General features: G+C 40.0%; 1 protein-coding gene across 2 annotated transcripts in view; it reads left to right on the top strand.

Annotated features, from left to right (window-relative positions):
* The first annotated feature begins 6,170 nt into the window (after window positions 1–6,170).
* sgk2a (serum/glucocorticoid regulated kinase 2a) overlaps window positions 6,171–13,048 on the top strand; it is a 36,115-nt gene continuing 29,237 nt past the window's right edge. Inside the window, exons 1-4 of one of the 2 annotated variants that reach the window (XM_088402027.1) lie at window positions 6,171–6,242; window positions 8,172–8,283; window positions 8,416–8,459; window positions 10,679–10,736. In XM_088402027.1, the coding sequence (XP_088258153.1) occupies window positions 8,269–8,283; window positions 8,416–8,459; window positions 10,679–10,736 (117 nt within the window). In that variant the 5' untranslated portion in view covers window positions 6,171–6,242; window positions 8,172–8,268. Of the gene's footprint in view, window positions 6,243–8,171; window positions 8,284–8,415; window positions 8,460–10,678; window positions 10,737–13,048 lie in introns of those variants that run through there. The other variant, XM_088402042.1, reaches the window with a different exon arrangement.

Genomic DNA, 13,048 nt, shown 5'->3' with positions numbered 1-13,048 from the left:
AATCTGACTTTTACCTACATTTCTTTTGTAATAAATTTAAATTTCAAGTGTATTGTTATGATATAAGTGGCTTGAATTTAGTTCAATGTCCGGGCGTATCCGTTTATAAAAATCTTCTTGCTCAGAAAAAGAAAGAGCGCCAATAACTACCCATAACAATGTTGATCTCTCGGAGAAAGACTCCTGTGCCTTCAGTAGAAACAGACACTAAAGCAGAGCGCCGTTAGGATCAAGAGGCACAGCTGGGACTGTGAAATACGCGAGTGAAAATGTTTCCAACCTTGTATTACTATATTCAAATTTTTTATTGTAAACACATTTTGGGCTTTAAAACAGGTTTTGATTTTTGTTTTTACTCTATAGTTCAGTATTGCAATGTGAAATAATAAAAAAAATAAAGCTGACTACACGGATTTTACTTTGCTCGAGTTATTTTTGGAACGCAACCCCTGCGATAAACGAGGAATCACTGTATATACAAAAAGAAATATAAAAAAGTATAAAAAAGTGTGATTAATAAGAGCCGAGCTCGATGCTTTCAGTTATATACAAAGTGTCGGTGTAGGTAGTGCATTTTCGGAAAATAGCAGCAAATAGCCGAAAGTGAGAGTGTGTTTGAATGAGTCTCTGAGATTGGAGTGTGCATATGAGTGTAAGTATAGTGAGCGGGATGTATGTAATTTGGTGGAAGGGGCAGAAAGCAGAGGAGTTAGAGGGTATAGAGCAATGTAGACCAGAGAGAGCGTTCAGAGGGCTCACAGCCTGATGGAAAAAGCTGTCCTTGAGCCTGCTGGTTCTGGCTCGAAGGCTTCGCAGAGTGAAAAGGCTGTGAGTGGGTGGGGCTATCCGCAATCCTGATGGCTGTTCGGATGGGGCAGGAGTTGTAGATGTCCAGCAGGGGTGTGAGGGAGACGCTGATGACTTTCTCAGCTGCTATCACTCTGCGCTGCAGTGTCATTTGGTAGGACACTGTAAATGCGCTGTACCATACTGTGATGCAGCTGGTCAGGATTTTCTTGATGATGGCTCTGTAGAATGAGAACATGATGGGGGCTGGGGCTCTTGCTCTTCTATGTTTGCGGAAGAAGTACAGGCGTTGATGGGATTTTTTGGTCAGGGATGTGATGTTCTTACTCCAGGACTCCAGGTCTTCGATGATGTGCGCGCCCAGGAACTTGCACTGCAGCACTATAGCACTGCCGCTCATAGGACTTCATGATGGTGGGAGTGAGTGCCACCGGGCGATAGAAATCTCTCCTCTATGAGCAGTGAAAACATTGTCCAAAGTGTTGGTACCTGTCGTGGGGAAGTTAATGTGACCATGAAGATGAGGAAACACGGTCTTAGGGTTAGCATGGTTGAATTCCCCGGCTAAGATGAGGAAGGCATCTGGGTTTACACCAAAGATGTAAATATAGAGTCCCCCGCCGAAAAAATGGATGTCTTCCAATTTATTTATTATTCTTAACCCTAGTAAAACTGAGGTGTTAATTATTGGCCCTGCTCATTATCGGCACTTGTTTCAGAATCCCACTTTGAACCTGGATAACTGTACTATTGCCCAAAGTAGATTCGCAAAAACCCTCTGCGTAATATTTGACTCAACTTTCTCTTTTCAAAAACATATGAAGAACACAACAAGAATGTCTTTTTTTCACCTTCGCAATATCGCTAAAATTCACTCTATTTTGTCTCCTAGCGATGCTGAATCATTAATTCATGCATTTGTTTTGTCGCGCCTCGACTATTGTAATGTTTTGTTTTCTGGGCTTCCTATGTCTTGCATCAAAAGTCTGCAGTCTGTACAAAATGCAGCAGCGAGACTCTTGACAAGGACGAGTAAGTTCAATCATATTACTCCAATACTACCTGACCTGCTTTGACTTCCAATACAACTGAAATGTGATTTTAAGATGTTGTTACTAACTTAGAAAATTTCACACAGTTTAGCTCCTTCCTATCTCGTCGACTTAGTATCACCATATGCTCCGTCCTGACAACTTCGGGCACAAAATGCCGGTTTGTTAACCATCCTACGGGCTAAAAAGTAGTCTGTGGTATCAAGGGCTTTTTCCATTCGTGCACCAGTACTCTGGAATGCCCGACCTATGGAAGTTTGCGCAGTAGAAATCTTTAAATCTTGACTAAAAACACATTTAAACTCACAAGCATTTAGTTCATGGGTCTGTCTGCAGCTTTCTTCTTCTTTATTCTGCCCCTTTCTCCCTGCTCGGCGAAGGGACTAGATGGTGAAAGATGAACGCCCCCATTTGGCTCTGCGCTGATCGGCGATCATGTGTTATGAGATCGACCACCTGCGGTCCACCTGGCTGCACTGTGGGGAGGGTGTTTCCTGCCTAAAATGGCACAATATGTTTTCTGTAATTTGTATTGTGTATCTGTATGGTCTGTATTGTGTATCTGTATTTGTCTGTATTTTGTACATGCAGCATCCACTTCAACCTGTTGAGCCTGGAAGGGGGCTCTCCCACCTGTGGTCCCTTTGAAGTGTTCTGATTTTCCCCAAATTGGGGTTTTTGAGTTTTTGCTTCCCCTTCTGGGAGCTTTGAGCGGGAGATGCTGTTGTGTACCTGTAACGAAAAAATGTACGACTTCTTTTTTGCAAAACAAGTCTCGATATGACCTCTTTACACCTATGAAGCCCTTTGAGAATTCGGTGATTCAGGGCTATACAAATGAAATGTAATTTGATTTGATATATACAATTATTCCAGTTGTAGGAGACAATTCACAGTATTTAGAAGAACTTATTTGTTATGATTCTGTGTACAAAGTTAATTTAAAATTCTGTTATTTTATGGCCAAGGGCTGGACACATATCCATCCATCCATTTTCTATAGCCGCTTATTCTCCCAAGGGTCGCTGCTTGCTAGTGCCTATCCCAGCTGGTATTGGGCAGCAGGCGGGGGACACCCTGAACTGGTTGCCAACCAGGGCACACAAATACGAACAACCACTCACGGACCCAATCACAGACCCACACAGAAGGACAATTTAATATGTCCAATTCACCTGCCATGCAGGTTTTTGGTGTGTAGGAGGAAAGAACCCAGGTGGGCTCGGAGAGAACATGCAAATTCTACACAGGAAGGACGGAGCGAGGTGGATTTGAACTTGGGTCTCTTAACTGTGAGGCAGATGTGCTATTCACTACGCCGCCAAGCCATCTGGGCTGGACAAATATTTGTTTTTTAATTGGTATGGGTCACTGCCAAATGGACTTTCGTCCTACTGCTCCTTTAAGAAAGGTGAGCTTGATGCATGATACCGTCTCTATAAGAGCCTTGAGGCCTGCAACACAGCTTTTCAGGTGTCGGGCACAAACTGCACGCAACAATTGTAATTTTCTTGTCTTTATCTCTGACGAACTGAAAGTAATGGTCGTACGTCCATCTTGTGTACACATTGTCCATATTCAACCTGCTGTTTCATCTAAGCTGTGGTAGATCAGCAAGTAAACCTTTTGCCCTGCACTTTTCTCCTCCAACCTTGCGATGTTTTTGGTGACCACCACTTTCGGGCTCAAAATGCATTGTAATGCATTACTCTCATTTGTAACAAGTACAATACAGTGGGCACCCGTGTTACGAACTTAATCCGTTCAGCGGCTACGCTCGTAACTTGAACTGCTCGTATGACGGGCAATCCAAACCTATGTTAATTAGTGAATGCGTGCAACGCGTGCAAAAACCTTTGGTAAAACCATCACGACTTGATACACATATTAAAAATGAGTAACATAATCTACTGTACAGTTAAATTAAATAACATATACAAAGGAAAAATGACATTTACCTTTGGGGTGACGTGACTTGAGCTGGGTGGAGGCAGAGGGGAGCAGAGACCAAGCCGCAGAATTTATTTATTTATTTTCTTAAACGGGAACTTTTCTCAAACTAGAACATATCACTGGCGATTTCCTTCTCTTTAATCCATAATAGAAGAAGCCTCTTGTGAACGGAATCATATATTAGGTTGTTATCATTATAGTATACTTAGTCATACCATACCATATACTTAGTTCATTGTTACCCATTTATGCAATCCTAGTTCATCTTGACCCTGTCCTTAGATAGAGCTGTTGATGCACGAAAGTGTGAGCAGGGACCTTGGCCCAGCTGCCGGTGGTGCCCGGCTGGCTTTTTTGTTGTGTCTTGTAATCTGCTATGCTTTTGCTCAATAAAAGCCAGGGGGGGACGGCTGGGCAGTGAAACTAGCGTTGGAAGACCCACGAGTTACATTTGCCCAAGCTTTTTTTCCTATGCCCGGCATAGAAAAGTCAATCTTGGCTGGTCTGAGTTACTCTTTTTGCTGTTTAAGCAGCTAGGCTTGTCCTAGTCTTCTTTTCTGAGATTTCTCTGACACCTCTCCATTTTGTTGTCGATCAAGGTCCGTCCCCCGGCAAGGAAAGTCTTGGCCTTAGAAGATTGCCGAGCGGTTACGGCCATACTCACGAGCAAGGTTAACCATGCGTGAGCCTCCTTCGTAATTTTTTTATTATCTCCTGCTTCGGTTCTATTGTCATCATCCTCTTACTTCTTCCTTAACCGCCACTAGCAATTTTATAAGCCATGTCTAACAGATAAAGTTTGCAAAGTCTTAACAACATTCCTTCCTTCCATTTTTGACTGATTTTCTCTCCTTCCTTCCGTCCTGACCCAGCTGTGCCATCAAGCTAGATGAAGGCGTTCGACCAATAGCATATCAGCATCTCCATGACTGACACCGTGACTGAAACAGTGACTGTGACATTGTAAGAGCAATAGCATATCAGCGTTACTGAGTTAAGCGTGAGCAGATGATTTCGTTGATGTAGTAAGCCGAGGTCAATTGTATGTACACATCGACTGGCAACGCGTGGTAAAATCATAGTTAAAAGCATCACGAATTTACACACATAACTAAAATTAGTAACTTAATCTACTGTATAGTTAATTTAATTAACATGGAAATGCAAAGGATAAATGACATTCTCCTCTGGGGCGACGTGACTTGAGCTGAGTGGAGAAGGAGGTGAGCAGAGACCAACCCGCAGAATTTATTGATTTATTTTCTTAAACAAGAACTTTTCTCAAACTAAAACATATCACCGGCGAATTCCTTCTCTTTAATCCATAATAGAAGAAGCCTCTCCATTTTGTTGTCGAGCGAGGTCCGTCCCCCGGCAAGGAAAATCTTGCCCTTAAAAGATTGCCGAGCGGTTCCGTCCATACTCACGAGCAAGGTTAACTATGCGTGCGCCTCCTTCGTATTTTTTTTTATTATCTCCTGCTTGGTTTCTATTGTCATCATCCTCTTACTTCTTCCTATACCGCCACTTGCAATTTTAGAAGCCATGTCTAACAGATAAAGTTTGCAAAGTCTTCACAACATTCCTTCCTTCCGTTTTTCACTCATTTTCTCTCCTTCCTTCCGTCCCGACCAATTGTGCCATCAAGCTAGATAAAGGCGTTCGGCCAATAGCATATCGGTATTTCTGTGATTGACGTGACGCCGGCCAATAGCATCTCCGTGACTGAGTCCGTGACTGACACCGTGACTGAGACAGTGACTGTGACATTGTAAGAGCAATAGCGTTCAACGTACCCGTGATGAGCGTCAACTTCTGAATTAGTTGACGTAGCAAAGCGAAAATAAATGTATGAATACAATGACCAGCATGTCGGATTGTTCGTAAGACGGAATGTTTGTGCATAAGTGGGGGACAAAAAACTCCGCGGTCCACGCTCGTAAGTCGAAATGTTCGTAAAAGAGGGTGTTCGTAAACCGGGGGCCGACTGTATTACTATTTTTTTGTGTGTAATATATTTCATTATCGCGTTACAGTAATGAGTAATGACAGTAATTCCATTACTTTTGTAATGCATTACTCCCAACACTGTGTGTAAATATATATATATATATATATATATATATATATATATATATATATATATATATATATATATATATATATATATATATATATATATATATATATATATATATATATTTTTTTTTTATCTATTTCGACGAACAACATGCATGTTTCTGGAATGTGTAAAGAAGCCGGAGTTGCCCCCCACCCCCCAAAAAGCAGACGGGTGTGAAAAATGAGTGTCCATGGAACTGGATGCCCCTCCTACCATCAATCGTTGACTCTTAAACAGTTAGAGTGACTTGAGGCTGGAGGTGGCGGAGAGATTGGGCAGAAAGCGCTCGCGATGTTTCCGGCCATCAGGTGAGTGCGCCTTGCGAATATTCCCTTCTATGCGTGGACTTTTATTCAAGCGAGCGTGTTGACCTTTTTCATCATTGAACAGATTGAACATAAACAGTTTTGATGTCTTTTTTCCGGCCTATTGATTGAAATACAATTGTCACGAAGTGAAACTTTTCAGATATGACAAAAGGATGACTCTGCGTCTCGCCAATTGAAATATGAGAAAGAACACATCTTTGTACCAGTACCTTTTGCACTGTTTTATTTCATTTTATTTTATTTAAAACCATGATCTTTTGAACAGAATTCTTCATGTCAATCATAATAGAAAAGTTGTTCATGTTTTTTTTATTGTATTTTTTTACTTCATATAAATGCTACCCTTGGGCTTTAATCCGATTAATTCAGCGACTTCCTGCTTTTCTAATGTTAAACGAGTTTTTTTTATGTTTCATTTTTCTTTGTTTTTGAAAAGAGCAAACTGCCAGTACACAAGGGGTGTCAATATATTTTGAGCTTGCTGGCCGCATTGAGGAAAATCTTCTCCCAAATAGACCGGACCAATAAAATAATGCTATATATTTATAAAACTTTAAAACAGCAAATTCAGATTTATTGTCCTTTTTAATACTGTCCAAAATAGTACAAACACAACATCACTATTAATCCTAAAATATTAACATTAGTATTAATCATACAAATGGCATGTTTTTCATTTATTTTAAAATTCAGCTCATTTTTATACTGTATAACATCATCTCGCAGGCCCGATTAAATCCTTTTGCTGAGAACCAACACCTGTGGTAATAACTATTTTAACTCTAATAAAGTTTGTTTATGCAGTATCTCTTAAGAGCATTTTTACATTGGGAAGATAATTGTGGCTGACAGTTTTGTGTGTGCTCCTGTAATGACAGCAAAAACAATGAGCTGTTATTTACATGTAAACACACACACACACACACACACACGCACACACGCACACACACCCACACACCCACACACACACACAGTGTGCCCTTGAGTTTGTGTGCGCTGGTCCGGCATGGTGTACTATGCCAAACCAGACCGACCCGCTCTGTGCACGCTGTGCTCAGCATTTCCAGCACACGCACACACACACACACGCACACCTACACACGCACACCCACACGCGCGCACACACACACACACACACACACACACACACACACGTGCACACACGCACGCACACACACACTAGAGCCAGGGGTTGTCAAAGTGGGGTCCGCAGAAGACCCCCTTGGCCTTACTGCAGGGGGTCGTTGAAATCATTTGGGTTATTAAAAAAAAAAAGTATAAATGTATAAATATATAAATATATATATGCCACCAAACAAAATATGTCAGAAAAAAAGTAGGCGCAGCAAAATATTGCTCATGTGAGTTTACTCATATTATACAGTAATTGTCCCTGCGTGGACCCACAGGTGGGTCATAGCTTGCACCATCTAGTGGACTAGAATTTCCTTTTTTTGCATATCACTACAAGTGAGGGATGTCAGACAAACTGCGATCAATTCATCAGAGTCGTTTATTTTAAATGCATTAATTTATTTTTATTTTTATTTTAAATGCATTAATCTCGCCATTAAGCATAAGCTGTGGCCAACGATTGGCCGCTTTAGCATTTGGCATAATGCCATAGGCTCCCACAACGAGAAGAAAAACATGAAAATGGACGAGTGCGTGAGAATCGTCGATCTGATCGGCGATAAATGGAAGTTTCAATCAAAAAGGGAGCGTGATGTGCAGTCTTGGTAAGGGCAGCTCAACTTTAGCCTGGTGTATCAATTCAAAGGGGCCAAAGCCAACAATAGCCAAACCAAAGTGGCCAACGCCCAGGGTCTCTGCACGTTTGCCGCGGAAAGGGAAAAGAAGGCCAACGTGAAAGACGTCTAACGAGCCTCCTTGTCTTTTTGTCTCAAGTCCATTTTGGAGCCAATGAAGTCCAACTTGACGAGTAGCAGCTGATTTGACAGCGCTGAACAATCAAACCATTCCCCACGCCCGATGGATTAGAGTCATGGCAAACGCTACTGTGAGTTTTGCACTTTTGACTCCACTTTTGACTCATTTCATTCATTGGCAAAGTTCAATCTGGGTTTCTTTCGATTTTTCTTTTATGTCACACTTTTGGGCCTTTTTTTTTTTTTTTTGCTTTGTTCTTCAGTTCCGATCGCTGGAAGTCAACTTGGGTCCTTCAGCAAACCCTCAGTAAGTAGCTCCGCCCTTATGATTGTGTTAGGGCCCAGATATTCAATCCCTCATTTACGTATGTTTGTGCTTTAGAAATATCTAGTCCTAAATATTGATTGATAACTTGGCGAATTGGGCAACACTTTAATCACTTACTTTATATAGGAATCAATTAATTTAGTTTGTGCTCTCGGCTTAATTCGAATACTTTGGTACCTAATTGAGTACATTGGTACATTTACTTGGCATAATTTGATCCGGAAGTCATTTTGTAATGTGAATCTTTCATAAGTAGAGACACTTTTTACATGTAAATGACTGAATTCGTTTCAAGCCCCCAAAGATGCTACTCAACCCTTTCAACTCAAGGCCTGGGGCCCAAATACGGCCCACAGCATCATTTTTTGTGGCTAGCGAAATGCAATTCATGACTTCATGTTTCTGGCTAAAATACCAAATTTGTCATATATTGTCAACTTTTACATACTTTTTGTTACCAATATGCCTTTTGAACTTTTAGCAACTTCTTCTTCTTTTCAAAATATGGAAATAAGTGACGATCATACTTCAAATAAAATAGAATTTGACTTGGCAGTCCCAATTGCACTCTCACAGAAACTACAATGTGGCCCATGATATTGATGATTTTGACACCCCTGCTTTTAAATGACTATCATTAAATTATAAAAATGCAGTAAAATGGTGACAAATACATATTAGAATTACAACAGTGCGTAATAATAATAATAATAATAATAATAATAATAATAATAATAATAATAATAATAATAATAATAAGCATATATAATATATGATAGAAAAATGCTCCTAAACAATTTCACAATGAATAATGTGAAGTGTAGCAGTTGACAATTAAAATACAGTTCATCTGTTTGTTTTGAGATGGTGCTGGTGTGTTGGTGATGAGTGCAGCGAGAGAGATAGATAGATAGATAGATAGATAGATAGATAGATAGATAGATAGATAGATAGATAGATAGATAGATAGATAGATAGATAGATAGATAGATAGATAGATAGATAGATAGATAGATAGATAGATAGATAGATAGATAGAGAGAGAAAGAGAGAGAGAGATACACTTTTAGGAGCTTTAATTTATATATTTTTATTTGACATTTCCAGTCACCCAGGAATCATTCACAAATCCACACGAGCAATAATATTTATTTTGAGCATGTATGTTTACTTAAGTTTTAATTTGGGGTCATGCATAGTGCTTCTTGTGTGATGTCTTTGCTAAAGTGTAAATGATGTGCGAACCATGCTGGTATGTTACACGTGTGTTTTAATGTGAATATGTACAATGTTAGCTGTAGCTAATGTCAATTTGATGTTTGTTGGTACTACGCTGTAAATTGTTGTGGATGAAACAAGATGAAAAGTGGAAGAGCACAGTAAACACAGTAAATCGTCACGTTTGTGGGCGAGCCGGCATATTAAAGAAATTGTGACAAATACAGTGGACATCACAGGTTCTGATAACATATTACATTGCAGTCATGTTATGGCTCGCGCTGGTGTCTGTTATCTCATATTATATGGCAACAATGGCTCATTACGTATATTGAATTTTCTCTCGTTACTAGAGACAATATTTATTCACCAAGGCGTTTAGTAAGGTGAATTTTTGTAACAATAGGCGTTCGTAAGTAGAGGTACCACTGTACCTCTAACTTTATTACTTATTACCGCAATCAGTTACTTTTAGTACCTAATAGAGTACTATTAATAGTACTATTAGTACCTAAATTAATTAATGACTTCAGGACTTGATTACCTATAGTAATTGATTACTTGAAGAGTGATCAACGACTGTAGTCATTTTAGTCCCTAAATTACTCAAATACTAACGTAGTTAAGTACCTGAAGAAGTACTTAATTGTCTTGAATTTTAGTCAGCCCCCGCGACCCCACTCTGGTTAACACGCTAGATCACAGGTGTCAAACTCAGCGGACGGAATAAGGCCTTTTCTTTAGCCCTAAACCATACAAAAGAAACTCGAAGAATTTCTAAATAAACACTAAAGAAGAAAAAATACTCGACTTGCGAAATAAGCATTTATCCAAATACAGACAGAATAATTGATGATCAAACGATTTGATAGTGAGAGCCCAACTGCTGTACAATCTTGTATTTGACATGCGTCGTTTTCTGCTGGGCTTTGTATTGACACCAGCAAACGTTTAATGGATAACTCTGGCTCTCGTTGCAGTGCCAAGCCCACTGACTTTGACTTCTTGGCCGTCATTGGCAAAGGGACCTTTGGAAAGGTACTGCCTTTTACTTATCAACCCACTTTGCTGACTGGGTGGTCAATCAGCTACTTTTACGTATATAGACATACAGTGCTGGGTATTGTGTCATAAAAGTGTAATGCAATTTTTGTGATACAGCAAAGGCGTATTACAATATGTAGAATGATATACTGTGCAAAGTTTGGTATAAAAAAAAAATGTATGGCATATATTTTAAAATGACTGAAAACAGCAGAAGGCCCCAGGAAAGCGGTGACTACACAACGTAGTTTGTCACCACTGGTCTTTGTAAAGTGATCTTTGACAAGCGTCTTTGAGTGTCATAAAAAGTGCTATAAAACACGTGTATTTTTTTTTCTTTTTTTTTTTTTCTTTTTTAGAAGCCACACATCACTGACATCTATGAGCAAACATTAAACATTCTTTTTCAATAAAAGAATCATGTCCACATTGTTCTGATTTCAAGCATGCCCTTGACTGTGGTAATATGTCCACAGCACTTGAGAATACTCTTTCACATGGCACTGATGTGGCAAGAATTTTCTTTTATTATTGCGGACCACTTGGTACTCTTCTTTTCTCGTTTTTCTCTTCACCCGTGAACCAAATCGATCACGTTGGTGAAAAAAAAAATACAACAAAAACAAAGGAGAACTCTATTGTTATAATTGATCAAATACAGGGTGTCCTCATGACGGTGACTTACGATGTTACGAACACGTACAATAAACAATTGGCACCATGGAAGTGAATTAGATATCATTAGGCGGTCTAAAAACAGAAACGCCAACAAACAAGTTGTGCTATGTTCCATTTTGGGACTAGCTGCTAAGCAGCAAAAAGAGTAACTCAGACCAGCCAAGATTGACTTTTCTATACCATGGCAAAGAGAAAAAGCTTCGGTGAATGAACTTGTGCGTTCCCGGCTTTAATTCAACTGCTCAAGCGCCCCTGCCTGGTTTTTATTATTCAGCAAAGCATTGCGCATTACAAGACATAACAAAAAGAGCCAGTCGGGCGCCACCAAGAGCTGAGCCAAGGCCCCAGCTCACACTTTCCCGCGTCAACAGCTTCATCTAAGGACTGGGGCGAGATGAACTAGGACTGCACACATGGGTAGCAATGCACACTATTCTAAACAAGAAACAAGGCATAAGTGAAGCAAATGCTAGTTTCTTATGTTAAGATTTTCTTTTTCTGCTTTGCGGCCACTTTTGCTTTGGAACACAGCCTCACTGTGTTGTGGGGCCTCATATGGTGTTTTTGAATAATCTACATGTAAAATTTCTAATATGACAAAAATTATGATACGAGAGGCACTCCGGAGTGGATTGTTTTGAACCCCCCCCGAAATATTACGAAAATAAGGTGTTTAAAAACCAATATATTGGAAACTGAAGGTCGTATTGCAATATGTGTATTGTGTTACTTTGTATCACAATATATCCATCCATCCAATTTCTAGAGCCACTTATCGTCACAAGGGTTGCAGGCTTGCTGGTTCCTATTCTAGCTGACTTCAGGCAAGTAGGCAGGAGACACACTGGACTCGTTGCTAGCCAATCTCGGGGCACACTGAGACAAACAGCCATTCACGCACCCAGTCACACACAAGAACAGTTTAGAGTGTCCAATGCATCTGCCATACATGTTTTTGGAATGTGGGAGGAAGCTGGAGTGCCCGAAGGGAACCCACACGGGCTTGGGAGAACATGCAAACTCCACGTAGGAAGGCCGGGTGGATTCAAACTCAGGTCCCTTTAACTTTGAGGCAGATGTGCTAATCACTACGCCACCGTGTTGTCTACAATTTATCCATATCAATATTATCGCCCAGCACTAATACAGTATATACAGTCCCCTCCAAAAGTATTGGAACTGTGAAGCAAATTCCTTTATTTTTCCCGTAGACAGGAAACATTTAAGTTTGACACCAAAAAACAAATATGAAACAGCAGATCAACAATTCTTCTATTTCCAGGTATTTGCATCATCACACTTTAGGTGATCAAAAGTATTGGAACAGATCAAATTGCACTTTTATTTAAAGAGCAGACAAAATGTTTCTGTAGACGTCTTTGTTCAATTTGCTCCCTCCATCATCAATGCCGTTTAACGAGCCCATCCCAGAAGTATCCCCATAATATTTTTTACAGATGCTGTCGTTCTTCTTGGTCCAGCTGTTTGATAGCTGTTACTTACTACACAAAAACATTCTTCAAAACATTCCAAATGGTTGTACCGGCTAACGGCTAATGTTTGTCCAATGGCTCTGATTGACTTTTCAGCTTCTCTCAGCTTCATAATTGCTTTTTTCTTCCAATAGA

Source organism: Hippichthys cyanospilos, chromosome 2 (assembly GCF_059441005.1).
Source record: "Hippichthys cyanospilos isolate Australia breed blue-spotted pipefish chromosome 2, RoL_Hcya_1.0, whole genome shotgun sequence".
In the NCBI taxonomy this organism is placed as follows: domain Eukaryota; kingdom Metazoa; phylum Chordata; class Actinopteri; order Syngnathiformes; family Syngnathidae; genus Hippichthys; species Hippichthys cyanospilos.
Note: the sequence above shows the minus strand (reverse complement) of the source record. Positions and strands in the feature narration are given on the sequence as shown.